Source organism: Canis lupus, chromosome 30, assembly GCF_003254725.2.
Source record: "Canis lupus dingo isolate Sandy chromosome 30, ASM325472v2, whole genome shotgun sequence".
Classification (NCBI taxonomy): Eukaryota; Metazoa; Chordata; class Mammalia; order Carnivora; family Canidae; genus Canis; species Canis lupus.
The window spans coordinates 2,809,970-2,832,250 of NC_064272.1; the positions used below are offsets into that span (position 1 = coordinate 2,809,970).

Sequence of the window (22,281 nt, forward strand, 5' to 3'; positions counted from 1 at the left end):
AATAAATCTTACATCAAGTCATTACCCAATAAAGATTCTACCAGCACATGACTCTGCAAAACAACTTCTTCAGACATTAGTCTAAAAAATGGTCATTTAAAAATGTAAATATGCATCTTAGGGGGGATGGGGATTAAAGAGTACATTTATGATATATATACATTACAGCTTATGTGTATAGAAAGAAGCGCACTTAACTTTTTGAACTTTGAGATTTGGAGGCAGAATGTAATCAGGTTACTTTAAGTATCAAATGTGTACAAGATGAGAAAATGACCTGGAAGAGTGCCATGATAAATCCTAGTGGCCCTGGCCAACAACAGCTACTTATTATTAAAAAAATAATATAGCCAAGTATATAACTTAAAAATCATTGGCAGATTTTGGTTATTAGTTACATAAAAATTATCTTTAAGGAAGAAATATTAACAGCTAAGGTTTAAATGAAATAAACAAACAAAACCACAATTACTTTCCACTGGAGTAAAAGCCTGTTCTGAAGAGAGAGAAAACTAGTTGTGAAGGGTCAAGATAATTTTCAGATTGGTATATTCTTAATACATAAGAAAAAAGAATCCTAGAATTTATCTATCCACTCATCTGAAGTTTTACTAGGCAATCTCATCCATAACCATTCCCAGACCAACAGTTACATATCTGTTCAAATGTTGCATCTTCAGAGGATTTTCCCCCACTCATTCAATCTAAAATATAGGCCTTGCCACTACTAAACCACACTTTAATTCACAGCGCACTACTCCTTGCTAACATTATGTACCTATGTATTTCCTGTCTGTCTAGACTAGAATGGGAACATAAGTTATCATTTATAACTTATTTAATAAGTTATAAGTTTATTATAATTTGCTCTCTGTTGTACCCTTAGCACTGAAATGGTGGTTGATACAAAGTAGGTTCAACCCTGTCCTCTTTTTTGAGCCCTATACTGAGATATCCAACTGCTTATTCTGTATCTCCACCTGTATGGCTCATTAGTACCTAGAATTTAAAATTTCCAAAAGTGGATTAATGATCTATGCCCAACTCCACCCCTAGCAACAATAGCAGAAGTCAGTAATGGAATCACTGATCACCCAGCAACCTAACCCAAAAACTTAAGAATCACCTTTGATTCCCCCCTTTCCCTCACCTACCACATCCAACCACCAACCACCCTGACACTTCTATCTCAAATTGGCACATTTCTCCATCTCAATCTTCCACTGGTTAAAGCCATCATTATCTTGAACCTAACTACTACAATACTCACCAAATTTCTTGCTTCTTATACCGTCCACATTCTCTTTTTAAAATATCACCCCCATGGCTTAAATGCTTTAACTGGCTTCCTATTATTCTTCAAATAAGAAACAAAATCCTTAACATGGGCTTTGGCCCTGCCTCCTTTACAGGCTCATGAATCAATCATTAAAGCAAAAGAACTAGCCTCTCATTTTGACAATAGGCCATGTTTTGCCGTCACAATATTTAATAAAATTAACCTTCTAGGGCTCAAACACATGAAAAATAACACGTATGAAATTTTGTAATTTTTTTACTTTCATAACCTAAATGTTTCCATTTCATATTAAAACATTTAGTCAATTGTCCTTTTTTAAAAAAAGATTTTATTTATTTGACAGAGCATATAAGCACACAAGTAGGGGGAGGGGCAAAGGAGGATGGAGAAGCAGGGAGCCCAATATGGGGATCATGACCTGAGCCAAAGGCAGACACTTGATGGACTGAGTCACCCAGGCGCCCCTCAATTGTCCTTTCAAAATACTCACTGGGCATATATGTCTATAGCTGCAGATATAGAAATATGCCCAAAATATGCTGGGGGTGGGGGGGGGGGGAGACATGATATGGGATGATGTGTAGAGTATAAACTTTCTATATTAAAAAAATCGAGGTGGGGGGGGGTTACCTGGATACAGACACATATGTAGATAAATAAATTGAGGATTAAGGGACAGGGAAGATTTCTTGAAACTTATCCCTTCTGTATATTGTTCAAAAACAATTTTTATTATTTTATATATATTCTATACATTGTATATAAAATATATATTTTATTATTTTGTATAAGGTATGATGTATGTTTTACTTATCTAATTTTTAAATAATCTTAAAAATGATTAGTCAGAAAATGATAAGAAAATTAGTATTAGTAAAATTGAAATAAAACCTCCATGTCTATTCTTCCTGACATTTCCTCAAAAACAAAATAAATCTGATGGGATTTAATCCCTCTAAGTCAAAAATTAGAAAGCAAAAAAATAATTCATGACTCTTCAACAACTAGACATAAACTTTCTCTAGCCACCATCTCCCTGATGACCAAATCAAAAAGAAAAAAAAAGTTCCAAGTTATGACCACATTTAGTTTAGAAGTGCAGAAGAGATCCAACTTGGTCCCACCTAATCACTATGCATGAAAATTAAACCCATTCTTACCTTGATTTGACAATCTCTTTTTCATATATATCTTCAATGACCTGTTATCAAAAATATAAAAATGCTTGATGTCTCAAACAGCATTTTTTTTAGATCCTACGTTGACAGTTTCTAGTTACTGAAATTACACAAAATAAACTGGTTTAGGATAGATATAAAATATTATTGAAATAATACTTAAGAGATTTTTATAATCTCATCACATTCCTCAAAATGTAAAATAATAGAAAGCAAAGTAGTAGAAGATAAATAATAAAATATATCTACATAAAAAGATTCCTAGAAACAATCAATAAAATGATGTATTCAAGGTGGCTCTGTCACGCAATGGATAGTGCCCTGGACTTCTAAAATGATGTATTCATAATATTTCTAGGAAAAATAAAAATTCACAAATCAGACTATTTTTTAAAAACTTAATTTTAAAGTATATGCTATCAGACTCCATCTACGAATCATAATAATGTACTTTCAAAAGCCAGATAGGGCACCTGGGTGGCTCAGTGGTTGAGCGTCTTCTGCCTTTGGCTCAGGTTGTGATCCTGTGGTCCTGGAATCAAGTCTTGTATCAAACTCCCTGCGGAGAACCTGCTTCTTCCTTTGCCTATATCTTTGCTTCTCTGTCTCTCTCATGAATAAAGAAATAAAATCTTAAAAAAAAAAAAAAAAAAGCCAGATAGACAGCAAATTGGAAGTATTAGGACATAAGAGAAGCAAATTGTATCCTATTTTGCAAATACACATGCTAAAGCCTCAGAATTTCAATTCTTTTGGGTTAGGGACCAGGATTGTGGGACACTTTAGAATTTAGCATTGATATTAGAAGCCTGGTTCATATCACCCATTTTCATTGCAGATAGCTAGAATCCTTGCCTTGGACAGCTCTAACTAAGGCTTATTACTTTTTCAATCCACAAAAAGAATCTGCTAATACAAAGTATCCCACCAGTTGCTGTAAGATACCATGTGTAAAGAATTTAGTACAAGTCCTAGCATTTCATCTTTTTTTTTTTTTTAAAGATTTTATTTTTAAATAACTTCTATACCCAATATAGGGCTCTAACTAACAGCCCCAAGATCAAGAGTTGCATGCTTTACCAACTGAGCCAGCCAGGTGCACCCATAAATCTTTAATAATAGTTACCAGCAGAAATCATAAGAGTGCTAGTGGCTGGTGATAATAGCAGTTAAAAAAAAAAAAAATTGTACTGGGATGCCTAGGTGCCTCAGTGGTTTAGCGCCTGTCTTTGGCCCAGGGCGTGATCCTAGAGTCTTGGGATGGAGTCTCGGGATGGAGTCTCCCTGCATGGAGCCTGCTTCTCCCTCTGCCTCCCTCTTCTGTCTCTCTATGTCTCTCATGAATAAATAAATAAAATATGTTTTAAAATTTAAAAAAGATACAAAATATCCTAATGTAATATTATAATATTTTAATATGGTATATATTTTATGTAGCTATAACATCTTTTAACTGCTCAAAGTAAATGTTGGTGATGGAGGAAGAGAGGGAAGCAAGAAGTCTTGTTCAATTTATTTTATTTTTTAAGGATTTTATTTATTTATTTGAGAGAGAAGAGTATAAGCAGGGGGCAAGCAGACTCCCTGCTGAGTGCAGAGCTCCAAGGGCTTGACTCTAGGACTCTGGGATCATGACCTGAGCTGTAGTCAGATGCTTAATCAACTGAGCCACCCAGGTGCCCCAAGTTTTGTTCAAATTAGATAAAATTTGTTTTTGCTTTTCTTTTTATAAAAATTCAAGTTAAACAATAAAATGAAGGGCATAATCTTCAAATACCAACCTATGATAAAGTTCTTCTAAAGAGGCAAACGGGGCACCTGGGTTACTTGTCAATTAAACATCTGCCATCTGCCTTCAGCTCAGGTCCTGATCCCAGGATCCTGGGATCGAACTCCTCATTGGGCTCACCGGGCAACCTGCTTCTCCTTCTCTTCTGTACTCCCTCTCCCCTCTTCTCTGTATCTCTCTCATATAAATAAATAAAATCTTAAAAAAAAAAAAAAAAAACAGGCATACACAGCTTCATTTAGAATTATAATGATCTGGGTATAATCTCTGAAAATCTTAATCTAATTAGGTTCAACTTGATCTAGTAGTGTCATTAAGATATTCTTGTTATTAATGAAAAATGGCCCTAAGGACTCCCAGACCCCACAAATACAAACAGCATATAATAAGATAAAGCAACTCTGCTGGTAGAGTAATTAATGTAGGCCATGTTTATGACTATCCTCCTGATGAATACAAGGGATTGCTGGCAAAACAAAAATATATTTATAAATGAAGCATTTAAACTCAAATAATATACAAAATTTGGGGTTAAGTTCATTTTTACCAAGTGTGCCTAAAGCATCACAACTCAATTTACAATGACAACTTAAAGTGAGTCTTCATTAGCTGACCTTTGAACAACACAGGGATTGGGGTGCTAAACCCCTATGCAGTCGAAAACCCATGTATAACTTTTTTTTAAAGAAGATTTTGTTTACTTATTTGAAAGAGAGAGAGCATAAGCAGAGGGAGTGGCAGAGAGAGAGGGAGAATCAGACTCCCCACTGAGCAGGGAGCCCAACACAGGGCTGGCTCCCAGAACCCTGGGATTGTGACCTGAGCCAAAGGCAGATGCTCAACCGACGGAGCCTCCCAGATACCCCCATGTATAACTTCTGACTTTCCCAAAATTTAACTAATAGCCTATGTTGACTGAAAACCCTACAGATAAACAGTCACTTGACATGTATTTTTCATACTATATGTATTATATGCTGTATTCTTACAATACAGTAAGCTAGAGAAAAAAAAATGAAATCCATTAGGAAAAGAAAATACATTTATAGTCCTGTACTGTATTTATTAAAAAAAAAAACAAAAACAAAAACAAACAAACCCATGTATAAATGGACCCTTGTAGTTTAAAGTTGTATTATTGTTCAAGGGTCAACCATGCTTGTTAAATGCCATGCAATATGTCATTTCTAATTTTTTTTAAGATTTTATTTATTTATTCATGAGAGACAGAGAGAGAGAGAGAGGCAGAGACACAGGCAGAGGGAGAAGCAGGCTCCATGCAGGGAGCCTGACGTGGGACTTGATGCTGGGTCTCCAGGATTAGGCCCTGGGCTGAAGGCGGTGCTAAACCGCTGAGCCATCCAGGCTGCCCATGTCATTTCTATTTTATTTAAAGATTTCTTTTTAAGAATCTATTTCAATGAGAATTAATCCTACATTTAGGAATTTTTGTTTTCATTTATCCTAAATTGCTCCAACTGAATCATAAGTCCATTCCATCACTGAAATACTACTGGTCTTTGGTCATCTAATCCTCTATCCAAAACAACTCCCACTTCTTCCATCATTCTTACAAATCTTTATCTCAACCCATCAATCTAAAAATTAAAAAAAAAAAAAGATTCTATTGTAAATGAACTGTCAAGAAATGGTATAGAAATTTTTGTATATTTACAAAGATGATCATTAGTCATTATAATAATAATAAATTTAAAACAATCCAAAAATCTATAACAGGAAAAGAGTTAAATTATATTTACAACTTTTTAAAAACTTAACACAATAAAATGATAATAGAGGTTATCTCTGGATAGTGATTTTTATTTTCTAATGTGTAACTTCTGTATTTTCCAAATTTTCTAACATGAATAATTGTCAGTCTGATAATTAGAAAACTGCAATTTTAACTTAAAAAAATATCACGGAATGTTTTTGTTGAATTAGCCCTTAAAAATGAGATAAATAAGAACATACCTATTTAAGAAGAATGTTGCGAACCAAAAATACTTACCTTTATATCAAAAGGTGATTTTTTCTTGATATGAGGAGCCCAGTATTTACATGCTAACTACAAAAGTAAATAGAATAAACAGTAAGTCACAGGTTTATACCATTGTCGAGCTAGAAGACTGAGGTCATATAGCTTATTACTAGAGGCATTGGGAGGACGAGTAATTCCATCTTCTAAGGGGACTACATGGGCATGCAGGCCAATCAGCATCCTTGGCCCCAACCCACCAAGTGCCAGTAATGCCCTGTGCACTGCATCCTACCACTGTAATTTACAAAAACAAAACATACTTTTCTAACCACCCCAAGAGAAACAGTAGGACCTAGTTAATAACCAGAGTCAAACATCCTCAGCATAGAGATAAGGAAACCCAGGAACCTCCTAGAAAGAACACCTAGAATCTAAGGATTAAGTGAGTTGCCCAAGATTAAAAGTAGTTGAAGAACTGAGCCAGTATTAAACAGATTCTAAATCTTCAGGAGTTTTTTTTAAGATTCTATTTATTTATTAATGAGAGACAGAGAAAAGAGAGAGGGAGGGAGAGAGGGAGAGAGGGAGAGAGGGAGAGAGGGAGAGAGAGAGAGAGAGAGAGAGAGAGAGGGGCAGAGACACAGGCAGAGGGAGAAGCAGGCTCCATGCAGGGAGCCTGACGTGGGACTCATTCCCAGGTCTCCAGGATCATGCCCTGGGCCGAAGGCAGCACTAAACCATTCAGCCCCCCGGGCTGCCCTTATTTTATATTTAGTTCTAAAATTCACCTAGAATGGATTTTTATTTTAGTTTTTCCCAAATGAATATTTTATTTCTCCAGCAATATATTTTTTAAAGATTTTATTTATTTATTCATGAGAGACACAGGGGGAGAGAGAGAGAAAGAGAGAGAGAGAGAGAGAGAGAGAGAGAGAATGGCAGAGACACAGGCAGAGGGAGAGGCAGGCTCATGCAGGAAGCCTGATGTGGGACTCAATCCCAGGACCCCAGGATCAGGCCCTGGGCTGAAGGCGGCGCTAAACTGCTGAGCCACCGGGGCAGCCCCAGAATTTTTATTTGTAAAACAATAACCTTTAAATGATTCGGAGATACCCAGACACGCATAACAAATGCTAAAAAGTTGTAATCAATAAGCAGCTTATTACATAGCATAAAAGCTGGTATACTTTAGCAGATTAGATTTCACCCGGAAAACGTGAATTTTAAACACATATATACGATATTTCCAGGTATTTAGATGGGTATGTATATTATATAATATCAAAAAACAGTCTTATTAATACGTACTAATATTTTTTTTAGAGAAACTAAACTGCAATCTCGCGAAAAACAGAAAAACTCTGGTAAGCTGAGAGACTCAACATATTTATAAAAAAGTATACCTGCACAGCGTCTAGTATACTGTAGGAACTCAAATAATAGCCAACGGATTGAGGTATGGATGTATGCATGGACAAATGAACAAATAAAGAACAATCTGAAATGTTTCCTTTTCTGAGGCTTTCCTCAATCCTCCCTGATGGTGATAACCGTTTCTTCCTCTTCTTCATTTCATAAAGAACTCTATTATAGTCTTATCTTCCCGTATTATTCATCATTTGATTGCTTATCACCCTTCCTGTCCACCTAAGCGGAACGAGATGAGCCTCCTGCCTTTGCTTCTATAGCTAACTACCTATCACGGTAAGTACACTCATAGGGCCTCCCAAGCAGTGAAGACACTGGCCCCGAGGAAGTCTCTCCAAAACAGTAACAGTTCACTTATGTCATACCTTCTCAAACTATCAATCACTCTCCAAACTATCCTATGGTTTCCTCATTTCCTCATTCCACACACTAACAAGATATCTTTTACTTACCTCATACCATTAAGAGAACTGAATCTGATCTGTTTTCATGGATTTAGGATCTTCTAATCAAATATGTAAATCCTATTTTCTGATCCAAATTGCTTATTTTAAATATCTGATCTAGCTTCTCCATGGGGTCTAACCTATGACCTCTCACACACTACTACCTCCAGGATTATACTGCCCTCCCCCACACTCTTCGGGCTCATGTAAAACAGAAACTCTCTCCATTTCCCATTTACTATAGCTAAGAGAGCATAGACCGTTCAAAATAAATTTTATTGAAAGACAAAAAGGACACCAAATACAGTAGCATTAAAAAAAAAAAAAAAAAAAAAAAAAACTGAATTGTCAAACTTACATGCAAGCCCAGAACCTGCTCAGGTACTCCAGACTCACATATTCTACTGCCTTCTCAATATTTTCAACTGAATGTCTACTGGGCATCTCACATGTAACAAGGCCCGAACAGAACTCTTGATACTCCCCACTAAACCCTCTCCTTTCCTCTCTCAATGTCCAAACCATTCACCTAGCTGTTCAAGATATGCCCTATTTGTCTTTTCCTCCAAACTTCCACAATCAATCAGCAAGTCCTGCTGCCTGTAGCTTCAAAATCTATCAGTCTACTCTAAGAGTAGAGGCCACCATCATCTCATACCTGGAGTCACTGGTAACCCTACTACTGCTCTCGCACTCCCACCCAGTTTCCATAGATTAGTCAGAGGATTCCTTCTAGAATATCATTCCCTGGATCGCAATTAAAATCTACTGATTGAGAATGAAATCCAAACTTATCTCTGCCTCTAAAATTCTAAGACCTCATTGTACATACTCATCTCCTACCATTCTCCCTCTTCTTTTGTCTCTAATCCTGGCCTTTGTATTCATACCATAAAGCATTTGCACTTGCTCTTCCCTGGATTGTTTCCCTACTTTCCCCAAAACTGCCTGCTTTTTTGCATTCAGGTCTTCGATCAAATGTCACGTCAGAGAGGACTTTCCTGACTGCCTTTCACACACCCCATCTCATTTTTCTGATAGCACTGATCCCTGTTTGAAACTGTTAACTTGTCGGACTCATCTCTAAAATGTAAGCTCTTTAGGTGAAGGAAACTGATAAACAGCTTTAACCACAAAAACACCGGTATGTAAGAAAAGGGAGTTGTCAGGAAAGCTTCTTCAAAGTGATGTCATAGATGGGTGACAATGAATTAACCGTATAAAGGAAAGTGGGGGGAAATGAGGATTCTGAACAACGATGAAAGACCAAGGGGTGAAAGACCGCACGGCAGATTTATATAAATGTGTTCGGTACGGCTAAAGGAGAGTTAGAGGGAGGGAGGAAACTGGATACGAGCACAGGCCAGGTCACATAATACTTCAAAGGATCCTGGTCATTATCCCAAGACAAATTAGAACTCTTCATAAAGATGTTAAGGTAACTGATACGGTCAGAATTGCATCTGTGTGAAGTCACTGGCAGCAATATGAAGAACGGGGAGGAGAAGAGCAAGAGGAAAGACCACCAGACAGGTCAGGATGCCTAGGTCCAGGCGGTCAACACGGGTAGCACGCGTAGTATACAGAGAAGCAGATACGTTTAAAAGACGTTCAGAGGCAAACACGGAGTGGTTGAGGAAGGGAAGGGAGGGCTCTAAACGGCCCTGAGGCTTCTGCCTGGGCAAATGGGAGGCAGAGGCCAGAGAGGAAAGAAGATGGGGTAACAGCTTCTGCGGGGAGCAGCCGCACTCGGCCGACACCCGCCCGCTGTGGGGGCCAAGGGCTGGGCTTCCCTGTTCCCGGCCGCCCGCGCCGCCCCGCGCAACGCCGTCACCGGGTGTGGGCCAAGGCCCTCGGGCACCACGGCTGCGGGCTTCACGGATGCGCCCGCCCGGAGCGGGGCCTTGCCAGACTCCCGTCGCCCCCCTCAGAGGCCTGGGCTGCTCCACGGCCAAGGCAAGCTCTCGTCCCCGGTCTGGCAGGCCCCGTCCCCGCTACGAAGCCTTGCCAGTCTCAGGCTGGGGTCCGTTTCTTTCTCGAACCCGCCGCTTCCGCGACAGAGTCCGACACACAAGAGCTCGCTTAGGAGCCTTCTTTCCGTGCGTCTCTCCTCCGCGGAACCCGCGCCCTTTAGGGCAGGGCGGCCTCTTTCACGCGTCTCCGCGGCGCCCCCTGCAGCCGCCGACACGGAGCAGATGCTCCGTCAAGGCCCGTGAGCCGACGGACGGACGGACGGACGGACGCACGAACGCCTCCCGGGAGCGCCCACCCCAGGGAGAGCCTCGCCCCCAGGCCTCGGGGGTCTCGGCGGCCCTTTCACACACGCCACACTCGCCCGCGCGCACCTGGGTCACGAACTCCGCGTTGATCTGGGACACCGTCGGGGCCACGATTTTCTTGGGCTGAGCAGGGGCCGCCATGGTGGGGAGGAAAGGCCCGCCCGGGGCGGCGGTGAGCCCAATTCCGCGCAGCAGGAGCCCGCCGGCCCGGCCCGCCCTGCGCCTCGGTCTCCGCAGGCTCGGAGGGGCGCGCACAGCAGCCCGCGCGTCTCCCGGAAGCGGAGCGGAGCAGGACCGGAAGTTTGCGCGGGCGCTGGGGCTGAGCGACGGACCGCGGGGGCTGCCGCCGCCTGCGCGCGCGCCCCCTAGCGGGCAGCTCGGAGAACGCACCCGGCCGTCGGGACCGGGTCTCAAGGACGCGGCCGGCAGGTGCTGTCGGGGGCGGGGCGGGGCGGGGCGGGGCGGGGACACTTGGCGGTTCTCTCGAACCTAAAAAAAAGCAGTGTTGATAAAAACATACGCTGTGAGTATGCGGGGCTCGGCTTTAACTGTTTTTTAACAGACTCATGGAGGTATAAGTTGACATACGATGAACTGCATGCACGTATTTTGGAGTGTAAAATTTGATACGTTTTCAGTCATACATCTGTGAAACCATCACCAAAATCCGGATAAGCATAGTCAACGCCCTTAAAATTTTCCCCATGCCATTTGCAATCCATCCCTATTGCCATACTAGGGAAAAAAGGGCTACCAGGTAAAAAGCGGGTGACAGATTAGTTGAGTGAAGAGGCAATGGAGAAAGTAGGTGTAAAATGCATTTTCAACATAAAAGACAAAAAAAAAAAAAAAAAAAACAGTAACCCGAATAACCGGTAAAGCTCAAGTTGTTTGTCCCAACTGCTATCTCTTTTTATGCTAGGTGCAGTGGAAATGTTTTATTGCCTATCCTCTCTTCTTTCCAAACACAGCTTCAAACTTGGCCTGTATCCCTATCCCTATTTAAAACATAGAACATAAAAGGATGCATTCCTTCGCTTTCCAGAAGCATGTAGTTTTGCTTATTGTTTCTCAAAGTGCAATTTCAATACAGCACTAACAGTTAACCTGCATAAATGCAAATTCTTGGGCCCACCACCAGACATGAGAGAAACTGAGATGTGGCTTAGCTGTGTATGCTTTGAACAAACCCTTTACAGGATTTGCACGCTAAAGTTTGAAAACCACTGATCAACAGTGACAATCGAGTTATGCAGAAAAAACAGTGAGAGCACAGGGGATGGAGTGTTTGGGTAAATCAGAAAGGCTTGCAGAGTAAACAGTATTTAAGTTCAAACTTGGGGCACCTGGGTGGCTCGGTGGTTGAGCATCTGTCTGCTTTTGGCTCGGGTGTGGGGATCAAGCCCTACATCAGGCTTCTCACCGGGAGCCTGCTTCTCCCTCTGCCTCTCTCTCTGCCTCATGCGTAAATAGATAAAATCGTTTAAAAAAAAAAAAAAGTTCAAACTAATTTGTCTTACTGCTAATAGAACTCCAGCAGTTTGCCCTGAAATTTAAGCCCTTCAAACCAGCAATAGAAAGCTCAAGATAGAAATTTAATGTTCTTTCCCTGCTTCTAAAAAGCAGATATTCTGTATCATCCATCCTTGGGGCACCTGGCTGGCTCAGTAGGTAGAGCCTGGACTCTTGATCTCAGAGCCATGAGTTTAAGCCCCCACCTTCAGTGTAGAGATTAGTAAAAAATAAGCAAACAACAACAAACAGTCCTTGAAAATGTTACTTCTAACAAAAAGTTTCTGTATGTTACTCAGACTACAAAGATTGTTGCTATGTCTTAAAACTATAGTTCTGATTGGTTATCTTCTATAACATGTACATTGAAATGTTTTGGGGGACTCCTGGCTGGCTCAGTCCTAGAACATGTGACTCTTGATCTCAGGGTTGTGAGTTCAAGCCCCGCATTGGGAAAAGATTACATTAAAAAAATAAATAAAAAATAAGTAAATCATTTAAAAATAAAGTTTTCTGCAAGTGTTTTAAACACTTTAGTTTTTTCCCATTATCATGGAAAACCGAATCAAATCTGGCTCAACTAAATTTCTTTGAACAGTGTGAAAGTCTGTATCTAATTTAAAATAATAGTGGGTAGCCAAGATGGAGACAAGAAGAATAACAAGAATATGCATGGGAGGAACTAATTCTGTATTTCTTTAGTACAAATCTGGGGGAGATAAATGGGTAAGCAGGTAGATTATGTAACGTGATGCAGTTAACATCCTTTTGTAGGTGATAAGAAGCTAGTAAAGAAATATAATAAGAAGTAAAAAATAAGTAAGAAATAAGGAGATGATTAAATATCCATATCAGGAAATTCAGTGGAGGTGGATTGGAGTGGGCCCAGGAAAGTGGTTGGCAATCAGTACCTTGTTCCAATATTATGTGATTTTCCAAAAAAAAAAAAAAAAAAAAAAAAAAAGCCGAAGTGTATCTTGAAAGTTTATTTTTAAAATATTCTGAGGTTTAAATTCTTCAAGACTCTTAACCACCATCTACTTTCCTTCAACACACACATTTTGTTCTAAAATTGTTGGCTCTACTGCAGTACAAACCAAGAAACAATAATTCCATTAACTTAGCCAATGAAACTACTTCAGTAGATATCATGCTACAGCCCTGGAATCATCCAAACAAAAAATTTTAATGAATCTCTTTAAAGATATTTATAAAGTTTATTTTTTCAGGAAACCAAAGTAATTGATTCAACAATACAAACAGTTCTAGCATGCAGCAAATCATCATTTAACACCTAATGTTTTATTTTTCTTAATCATGGATGTATACAGTTTATTTTTATTCCTAAGAAGTTTCCACAAGAAGCTTGCAGTGATAAAGGTAAATAAGAATTTTGTTATAGGTACTTCAAATAGCACTACAATACATCTTTGACAAAATTTTTACAGTATTCCAACTTTCAATATGAAACAGCTTAAAAAGGCATGGGCCAAAAAAAGTATAGTAGTACCACTTAAGCAAATAAAATCTAATATCATACAAGCACAACACTGTTAGGACTCTCCCTGTTTGGGTTGGGAAAGGACTAAATGAGACATTTACCTCAAATAAAATATATAAATAGCTTTGGAAAATCCCAAAATACATAATTTCAAACAAAAAACCCTTTGAACCTATATTCTTGGAAAATTTGAATTATCCCTTGCTTTTATGTAATAGGGATGTTTTTGAAAAGTTTGTGGTGTAAAGCAAATTCTGTAAACCATCATCTTGCTTGCAATGGAAGAACGTATCTGGAGGAAACCTAAGAGAAATTATTTTTTAGATCATATGATTCTCCTGCACCTTTATACATCATTGGGCATTTTATCTGTACCTTTACCTTTCATCTCTGTATATTAAACTCGAGTTTCTCAAAATGCAGTTGAAAAAAAAGATACCAACCTCTCCTCTTCCCTCCTCCTATACAAAGACAACTCTTAAGAGTATGATGAAGAGCTTAAAATGCAAAGAATGTTTATCCATTCTCAACAGAAGGCTTGTCACTATTATTGAAGTATACCAGGACCAACACCCACCTGTTCTTCTCTTAAAAGATAATGGTTAATTACTGAGAAATGTCGTTCTTAAAGACTTTATTAAAACATGGCAAATACGAAGGACAGTTTGTGATTACGTCTTTCATAACTTAAGATTTAATATTTCCCAATCATGACAGTACTGTTTAGAGGAATGATATCCTCGATTCCATAGGCATTTTATTCCTTTATGGGAATAATTACCTTACTAATCAAAATAACAATTTGCTAAGGATCAGAGTAACATTCTTTAGCATTAGAGTCTTGCAATAAACATAGAATTAAAAACTAGAACTAGACCTAGTCATTGCCATTTGATCAAACTTAACAGAATAGATTTAGTTAAGTCATAGGACTACTCAATTCCAAGATGCATTAAAACAAAGTTTTACTAAAGTAAAATAGAAGTCTTGGAAGATGCAGTTCTATGCAAGTGAGTCTTAAGTTTACAACTACTATTGTCAATCATTTAGTAGATGAATTGCATTTATTCCTCTGAAAAGATAATACAGCATACATATCATCAAAAAGATTATGGCACTTGGACAATACTCCTGATAAGTAAATATGGTAAAGGTATACAAGTGCATCCTAGTCTCTTTCCTACTTTCAGATCCTTTGGGAAAGACAACAGGCTGGGTAAAAAAAATACAATTCTAATCCCCTGTGGAAATGAAGGTGAAGCTACCAGAGTCCTAAGAATAAATAGCTTGCAAAAGACCAATGAAAATAATGCTGACGTCCTCATCCATTTTCATTTTTACTGCCTTTATAGTTTTTAAACTTAAAAGAAAAAATCTTGCAATGGAATCTGAGCCATAGGTGTACAAAATTATGCTTTCATGTGAAACATAAAATAAAGAAAATGTAGTGGAGCTATTTGCTGCAGCCAAAACCCAATTTTTACCTCTCACTCCTTTGAGTATATTTAAAAGGAGATGGCAAATGTTAAGGAATAATTTCTTTTAAAAAATGAATGAACTGAGTTATTGTACCACATCATGGATTTACATTTTCAATACAAAGTATATATTAAAATAAAATAAATGCTTACTGTATGGCATCAAACCATGTTCTTCCCCCTAAAAATTAATTTGGCTATTCCAAAAACATTGTATTAATTTTCTATGTATCTTAGCTCTTACTTGCAGCACAAGCAACTGCCTATGAAATCACTCAACCTAAGAAAGGCCTTTACATAAAAATACATTTTAAACGATAGAGGCTTTAGGAACAAAATTACCAGAGACACCACAAATGCGTTACTGGTTCTGTCAGTTACACAACAGAATTTGAGAACTGCTTTCTCTTGTGGTTGGTCATTCCTTAAAGTGAGTAAGTTGATGTCTCTTCCAGTGAGGAGCCTGTCTGAATGTTTTCCCACAAACTGAACATTCAAATGGCTTCTGCCCTGCATGAATTAGATAGTGTCTTTCCAGTTTAGACGGAGACCGAAAACTTTTGGAACAAACGCTGCATTGGTAAAGAAGGCCATCATTCCTCTCCACACGCCCTGAATAACTGCAACAATGGCTATGTTGGCTCTGCTCAGATTGCAGAAGTGCACTAGAGAGGTAAGGCTGCCTGTTCCTGTAGGGGGTACTGAGAATGAAATCCTCTGATTCTACCTTAACTTTTATTTCTGTTATTTGATCTGACTCTGAGACCTCATATTTTTGGAGTCCAAGAGTCTGGCATTGTTGGGAAGCATTATAGTTAACATTATCACCCGGATGAATGAGAAGTTGGTTCAAATTTTCAAATTCTTGGCAAAGAGATCTTCTATAAGGAATCTTATCAATATGAGTTAATTTGTGTCTTTTTAAGTGAGCTGACTGTCTAAAAGATTTCCCACAAACATTACAGCCAAAAGGCCTCTGTCCAGTATGAATTAAATAGTGTCTTTGTAGTTTGGATATAGAAGGAAATACTTTCTCACATTTGTCACAAGGACACATCTTATGTCCAGTATGTAGATTTTCACTTGGAACTGAAAAACCACACTGAAGCACTTCACAGTTACCAAAGAATTCCTCACCTGATGAACCATAGATAGATACATCTTTATTACTCACTGAATTATCTATAGGTAACTTGTTTTCTGTTGTAAGGATACCTTTCAAGTTTTTACCTATATTTTGGTTCTGGAAGTGCTTTTGCCAAGAAAATGGCAAAGTCAACGTTTTCTTCTTTTTATTGCCAACTGTCTTATATGTTCCATGTTTGCTAAGAGAACCCATAAATGTTCTCTGAGTTTGTTCAGGGCTAAGCTCACCAGTAATAAAATCACAATTTTTCAAGAAATTGTTTTTAAATACTTTTTTCTCAGATCGAAAATTATCTAATTTCTTACCCCCAGCACGTTTAAGTTTAGCCAAGATTTTTTTCACAATGGTTTTATAGTTGCAGCTTCTTTTGAGCCTGCTTGGAATTTTGCCACCTCTGGCAGGAAAACACTTATGTCCATTGAGAATTTGCTCTGATTCAAAACACTCTTCACACTCTGGACACTGAAAAGGGACGATATAAATAGAGTGGACATCAAGTTGATTATTCTCCTCAGATTCACCTATATAACCATTTTCAAAACTATCCTGCTTTGCACTTAATTTATTAGGCAGGGGGCATGATTCTGGACTCTTTACCTTTAATGAAAGAGTCTGAAAGGTCTTATTCCTGGTATGGATTTGTTTATGCTTCAGAAGTTTGCTTTGAATCTTAAATCCTTTTTGACAAAAACAACATTGGAAAGGTCTTTCTTCTGAATGTGTGAGTTGATGAATTTTTAAATGAGTTGACTGCCGGAAAGATTTACTGCACAAGACACACTTAAACGGCCTCTGACCAGTATGAATTAGTGCATGCCTATCAAGTTTTGATTGTGATGGAAACATCTTGCCACAGATTGTACATGCGTGAATATTCTTTCTTTTCTTTGTAGGGCTGTATGTAGGATCAGACTTAGAGCATGGGTGTAATGCCCATCTTTCCTGTGTGGTAAAAGTATGATACATCCCATATACTGGTTTTTCTTGCTTGGCCTCCAACAATCTTCTGACCTGTTTAACATCATTCTGGTAGGTTTCATTGTGAAGTTGTTGGTGCTTCACAAACGTCTTCAGATTTTTAAAGTGGCGTTGACAAATGCTACATTTAAAAGGTAGATTATGAGTTAGTTGATGTCTCTCCAGATGAACCAGTTGCCTAAAGGTTTTATGACATACATCACATTCAAATGGCTTTTGACCAGTATGAATGAGATAATGCCTAGCTAATTTTGATGGTGTTTCAAAGTGCTTGAAGCAAATATTGCAAATATATGGCCTGTTTCTAGGTAGTTTGTTGGCTACTACACACTGTTGAATCTTTAGCATTTTTAAATTGTTTTCAGCCATCATATTCTTCAGTGATATACTCTGATGAACTCCATGTTCTTAAACTCCACAGATGTCTAAAAATTAAAAATAAAAATGTATTAATTTAAAAAGTACTTATTCATATGAAAAGAAATAATTTAAGTTCTCCTTTGGCTAAAGATATTAAGGGTATAGAGGAAGCTGGACATTTTCTATGTTTAAAAGTAAGGTAATAACCATTTTAGATGAATACTTTAAAATCATAAAACTAACCTCACACATAGAAATGATGAGTCTTTAAAAGAAATCTCTAGGGATGCCTGGCTGGCTCAGTCAGTAAAGTATATGACTCTTGATCTCAGAGTCATGAGTTCAAGCCCCATATTGGGTATAGAACTTACTTAAAAAAATAAATCTCTAAAAACCTATGTAACTTCAAGCTATATTTCTAATTAATTGAGATAATAAATCAAAAGGGGACGGAGTTGAATTTCTTAACATTAGACCTTTTAATTCCAATTTTCCTATTTCTTTATTATGTAGCATTTTCAATATTTAGTTGCTTTGTCATTATTTATTTATTTATTTTTAAGAGCAAGAGAGAGAGAGAGAGAGAGAGATTGCCTGTGTGTGAGTCGGGTGAGGTGGGTCAGGAGGAGAGGAAGAAAATCTTAGCAGGCTCCAACCACAGCACAGAGCCAGATGTGGGGCTCCATCTCATGACTCTGATGTCATGACCTGAGCTGAAATCAAGATGGACACTCAACCTACTAAGCTACCCAGGTGTCCGTTTTTGTCATTTTTTAAAAATTAAGCAAGACTCAAAAAAAAAAAAAAAATTAAGCCAGAAAGGTAAGGAGTGCAAAAATTGAAATATAAAACTAAAAATAAGATGTATTTGCATTTAATTATAGCATACCATGGGTATGATCTGAGAAGGGAATGTTTTATTTACCAAGGTTGGATTTCTTAGCCACATCATTACCAGTATTTACTTCTAATTACTTCTTTGGACCAGCAAAGACAACCTTGGACAACTGGGAGAAAATTCCCCAGATAATCTGGGTTCTAGTCCCGATTTGCTACCGAATGATTTCAGTGTGTGGGGGGCGGATAAACCCCATCATATTCATCTCTAAAATGGAGAAAATGCCCCCTGGCCTGCCTACCACATCAATTTTTGTGAGAATCAATGGAAATAATGCATCTGAATGTGTTGGACAACTGTGAAGTGATTACAAATGGAAGATACTACTTTGCTCAACATTAATCAGATTATGTAACTTTATCTACATAATACAATTTTTTAGGGTTTCTAACTAAGAAATAAACATACTAACTAAACTTATAGTTCTTTTTATTTCTTCTTTGCATTTTGTTGTGGAATTCCTAAAAGACAGTACAAAGGCAATGAGGCTAACTGGCTACTTATATACTTATCGATGGCTGAGTAACTGAGAGTTAAGTGTGGTTCAGACAATATAATAGAAGCATTGTTTTGGTCCTGGAGTTAATATAAACATGCTTTCCTTAATATAACTATGTAGGATACATGCAAAAGTTTACTAAGTATTTTTATAAAAACTGTATACCCTATCTTCTCTTTTATCAGGGAAACCAATTTTCTTCTCATCCTCCTTCTACTATTGCATCTACCTTAAATAAAGGAGTCAGAGATTAAAAAAAGAAAAGCTGCTGTAGCTCTGATTCTAATGTCTTTATCTTCTATTTGAGATCAGAAAGTTGATAAATCTACTAGAAACTCAGTGTTCTTTTGTCAGCTAATCTGGCGAACATCCAACATATATGCTATTTTTTTAAAAAAGATTTTATTTATCTATTCATGAGAGACACAGAGAGGGAGGGAGGCAGAGACACAGGTGGAGGGAGAAGAAGCAGGCACCATGCAGGGAGCCCAATGCAGGACTCGATCCCAGGTCTCTAGGATCACACCCTGGGTGGAAGGCAGTGCCAAACCACTGAGCCACCCAGGCTTCCCCATATATGCTATTTACTGTCTTTTCCAGAAGACACCTTAAACACACAATCACACCCACTGTGGTTCTCTTCAGCAATGTGAATCAGAAACAAAAGCATTCATTTATTCAATAAATATCTTCTACTACTAGTTGCTTTATCACAGTACTTTTCAGAGTCTAAAAAAAACATAACTGCATGTTGCTATCATTAATGCATTGTGAAATCAACTTAGTGGGTTATGATCAGTTTTGTTTAATAAAAAGTAGAAAATATCAGATTGCATTACATATAGTAAAGATGAATACTGTTTTGTGAAACTTCTGTAGAAAGCAGTAAGAATGTTTGTGAAAGCTATTTCTGGTATACCTCTTCACACAACACTAGACAGAGGAACCCACAATGAATCAATCACTTTATGCAAAGTAATCAAGTGACCCATTAGATAAAGTTGGGGCCCATAGGATGAGGCAGGATTACTAAGGACAGCAACAATATCTAATTTTCTTCAGTTGGCCCATGTAACCCCAAAATATTTACCAAAAAATGTAATTACAACAAAATGGATATGCCACACAGTCTATGTAAAATAAACAAATCTGACTGCAAGCAATTATATTAATTTATAAAATATACATATAACCCAGATATACAGGTTAGCAGCAGCCAACTGTTGGTGCTATTAATATGCATTTTCACTACACTGAGTTAGAGAAATTACTGGTGAACAACCTCCAAATCCCTGAACATGCTAACACAGGAACAGTTATGAGGGTTAAGTCATGAATCCATCAAATTGCCGAGAACTCGGCAATTCACTTCATTCCTTTCAAGCTATCAGGTATTGAGGTGGTCAATTAGGACAAAGAGCCAAAATGAAAATAATACACCTTTATTCACTTACTGCCACAGTGCAAGCATGAGGCAAAACAAATACTGGTTCCCCAGCATCCATTAAGCAGAACTACACTAGGAAAGGATCAGATGGATGCCATGCACACAAGCATCTCCCTGCAGAGGAGCTTGGAACAAAAGTCTTTTGCCTCTTTATGGACCTGTGGGCCAGAGCACGAGGAAGGAAGCGCTAGAAGTGGAAAGGTCTGGAGTTAAAATGGAGAAAAGTAACCGAGGTGTTGGTGGAGACAGTGAGGCCTGGGAAGGACCCCAGTCAAGAACATCTGCATGGAGGTAACTGAGCCACCAGTGCACTCTAGTATGAGCATGGGTAGCAGGAGGGAAGGGGTGAGTTCTTGACTGCAACTCCCTCTGAAACTCCAATGCACTGGCCATGCACCAGTCTGGTGTGGGGAGGGCAGTCCCCCCCCCCCCATAAGGCTGGCCAGCCAAAGCCAGCCAATTGTCTACTGTCAGGCCTGGAAGATCACACAAAGAATTTTGGCCTGAAGCTGACCTCCTCAATTCCTACTATATATTTCTCCTTCTCTTTAATAGTTTCTACCGAATACTTCTGAAAAAATATCCCAGAGTAGAACCACACACTACAACCTTCTCTGATTATAACAGGAATTGACTATGTATAGTTTCTGTGCCAAAAAGTGTCTACGGCTGATCAACTACCACTAACACTAAGACTGGATACTACTGTCACTTGCCTTCAGAGCGGGTGTGAAAGCACTTACTGGGAGCCCTGTATTGTGGCAACAAGTGATCTCATCTGCTATTTATAAGCGATAGCGCGGGATCCCCAGCGCTCCAAGTGCAGTCCCATATATACTTCTACAGGGTGCACGTTAATTTGAGAGCGCTCCAAATCCCACTTCAACTGATTCTCTATGCTCTCAACTGATTTTTTGTTGTTGTTGCTGGAAATATTGGAAAAAAAAAAAAAAACCGAAAACAAAAAACAAAGCCAACACTGTGTACTTTACTCTGCTATACCGAAAATAAAAAGTAAAATAGCAAATCTCCCTGGTTCAACCTGAAGATCATTCTGACAACTGCCGGATGCACTCTGTTGGAAGACTAAAAAATGATCTGGGGGCGCCTGGGAGGCCCAGCGGTCGAGCGCCTCCCATCGGCTCTGGGCGTGACCCCGTGACCCCGGGATCCAGCCCCGCTCCGGCTTCTCGCAAGGAGCCTGCTTCTCCCTCTGCTTGTGTCTCTCATGAATAAATAAGTAAATAAAATCTTAGAAAAAAATTCCAATGACGCTTCACGGCTGAACGCCTGGTGGTTTCTTACTAACAGCACAAAAGCAAACTGCGGATATCACAAAAGCAAACCAACAAGAGAGGAGAGACCGGGGGGAAACTTGGACCACTTGCAGCCGGGGGATCATCTCTGGCGGCGCTTGCCCCAGCCTTTCCCTCGTGGTGGCTGCCTCTGCCCCGCTTCCCCGGCCCACGCTCGGGGCCCTGCACCCTCATCTCGTCCCAGGGCCGCTGCAGGGGACGGGGACCCTGACATCCGGCCGTCGCCCTCACCGCCCGCAACCCATAAGCACCTAGGGTCGAGCCGAGTCCAGAGATCGCAAAATCCCACCCCAGGAAAGGAAGCGCAAGGGCGAAAACGGCTCCGGCGGCGGCCAGAGGGGAGGGAAACGCCGTATGCGACCCGGGCCGCGGCGAGGGGAAAGCATCCTTCCTGCGCCGCCGGCCCACACCTCGCCTGCCGCTCCCTAGGGGCCGTCGGGAGGCGGGGAAGTGGCGAAGGAAAGGGGCTGAGGTCGTGGCGCCCCCGCTCCGGGTCCCCGGGCACCTGGGAGGGAGCGAGGCAGGCCCGGCCCTTGGCGGGGGTCGCGCCGCCTCACGCACGGGTCCGGCGAGTCCTCCGCACGCACCTGGAGCTGGCACCGACCGGGCGGCCGCACATCCCGGGCCCGGGCGCCGCGGAGGCAGCGAGCGCACGTCCGCAGGACCGGCGCGGCGACGGGCGGAGTGCGCAGGCGCGGCGCTCGGGAGCGCCCGGGGACGCGGTCCGGCTGGAAACAGGCTCCC

General features: G+C 39.8%; 2 protein-coding genes and 1 long non-coding RNA gene across 17 annotated transcripts in view; 1 reads left to right on the forward strand and 2 right to left on the reverse strand.

Annotated features, from left to right (window-relative positions):
• The window catches only part of AQR (aquarius intron-binding spliceosomal factor), a 99,426-nt gene extending 88,734 nt beyond the window's left edge, over positions 1 to 10,692 (reverse strand). For 2 of the 5 annotated variants that reach the window (XM_049104491.1, XM_049104489.1), the window contains exons 1-3: positions 7,652 to 8,069; positions 6,279 to 6,335; positions 2,461 to 2,501 (exon numbers count right to left, since the gene is read on the reverse strand). In XM_049104491.1, the coding sequence (XP_048960448.1) occupies positions 2,461 to 2,501; positions 6,279 to 6,335; positions 7,652 to 7,819 (266 nt within the window). In that variant the 5' untranslated portion in view covers positions 7,820 to 8,069. Of the gene's footprint in view, positions 1 to 2,460; positions 2,502 to 6,278; positions 6,336 to 7,651; positions 8,072 to 10,467 lie in introns of those variants that run through there. The other 3 variants (XM_025473291.3, XM_049104490.1, XM_049104492.1) reach the window with 3 other exon arrangements.
• Positions 9,172 to 22,281, forward strand: part of LOC112676176 (uncharacterized) — an 82,764-nt gene continuing 69,654 nt past the window's right edge. For all 9 annotated transcript variants that reach the window (XR_007407492.1, XR_007407487.1, XR_007407494.1 and 6 more), the window contains exon 1: positions 9,172 to 9,655. This is a non-coding gene — a long non-coding RNA (uncharacterized LOC112676176). The remainder of the gene's footprint in view (positions 9,656 to 22,281) is intronic.
• Positions 12,885 to 22,231, reverse strand: ZNF770 (zinc finger protein 770). 3 transcript variants are annotated; one of them, XM_025473294.3, is made up of 2 exons: positions 22,125 to 22,231; positions 12,885 to 17,442 (listed from the first exon to the last, which is right to left on the reverse strand). In XM_025473294.3, the coding sequence occupies exon 2, from the start codon at positions 17,387 to 17,389 to the stop codon at positions 15,311 to 15,313; it is 2,079 nt and encodes a 692-aa protein (XP_025329079.1). In that variant the 5' UTR covers positions 17,390 to 17,442; positions 22,125 to 22,231; the 3' UTR covers positions 12,885 to 15,310. The 3 variants fall into 3 exon arrangements, with proteins under 3 accessions (XP_025329079.1, XP_025329080.1, XP_035564460.1); XM_025473295.3 differs by having other exon boundaries at positions 22,043 to 22,217; XM_035708567.2 differs by lacking the exon at positions 22,125 to 22,231 and adding an exon at positions 21,789 to 21,929.

Excerpts from the sequence above, each read along its gene's own strand:
- ZNF770 (XM_025473294.3), bottom strand. The coding sequence starts at position 17,389 with ATGATGGCTGAAAACAATTTAAAAATGCTAAAGATTCAACAGTGTGTA.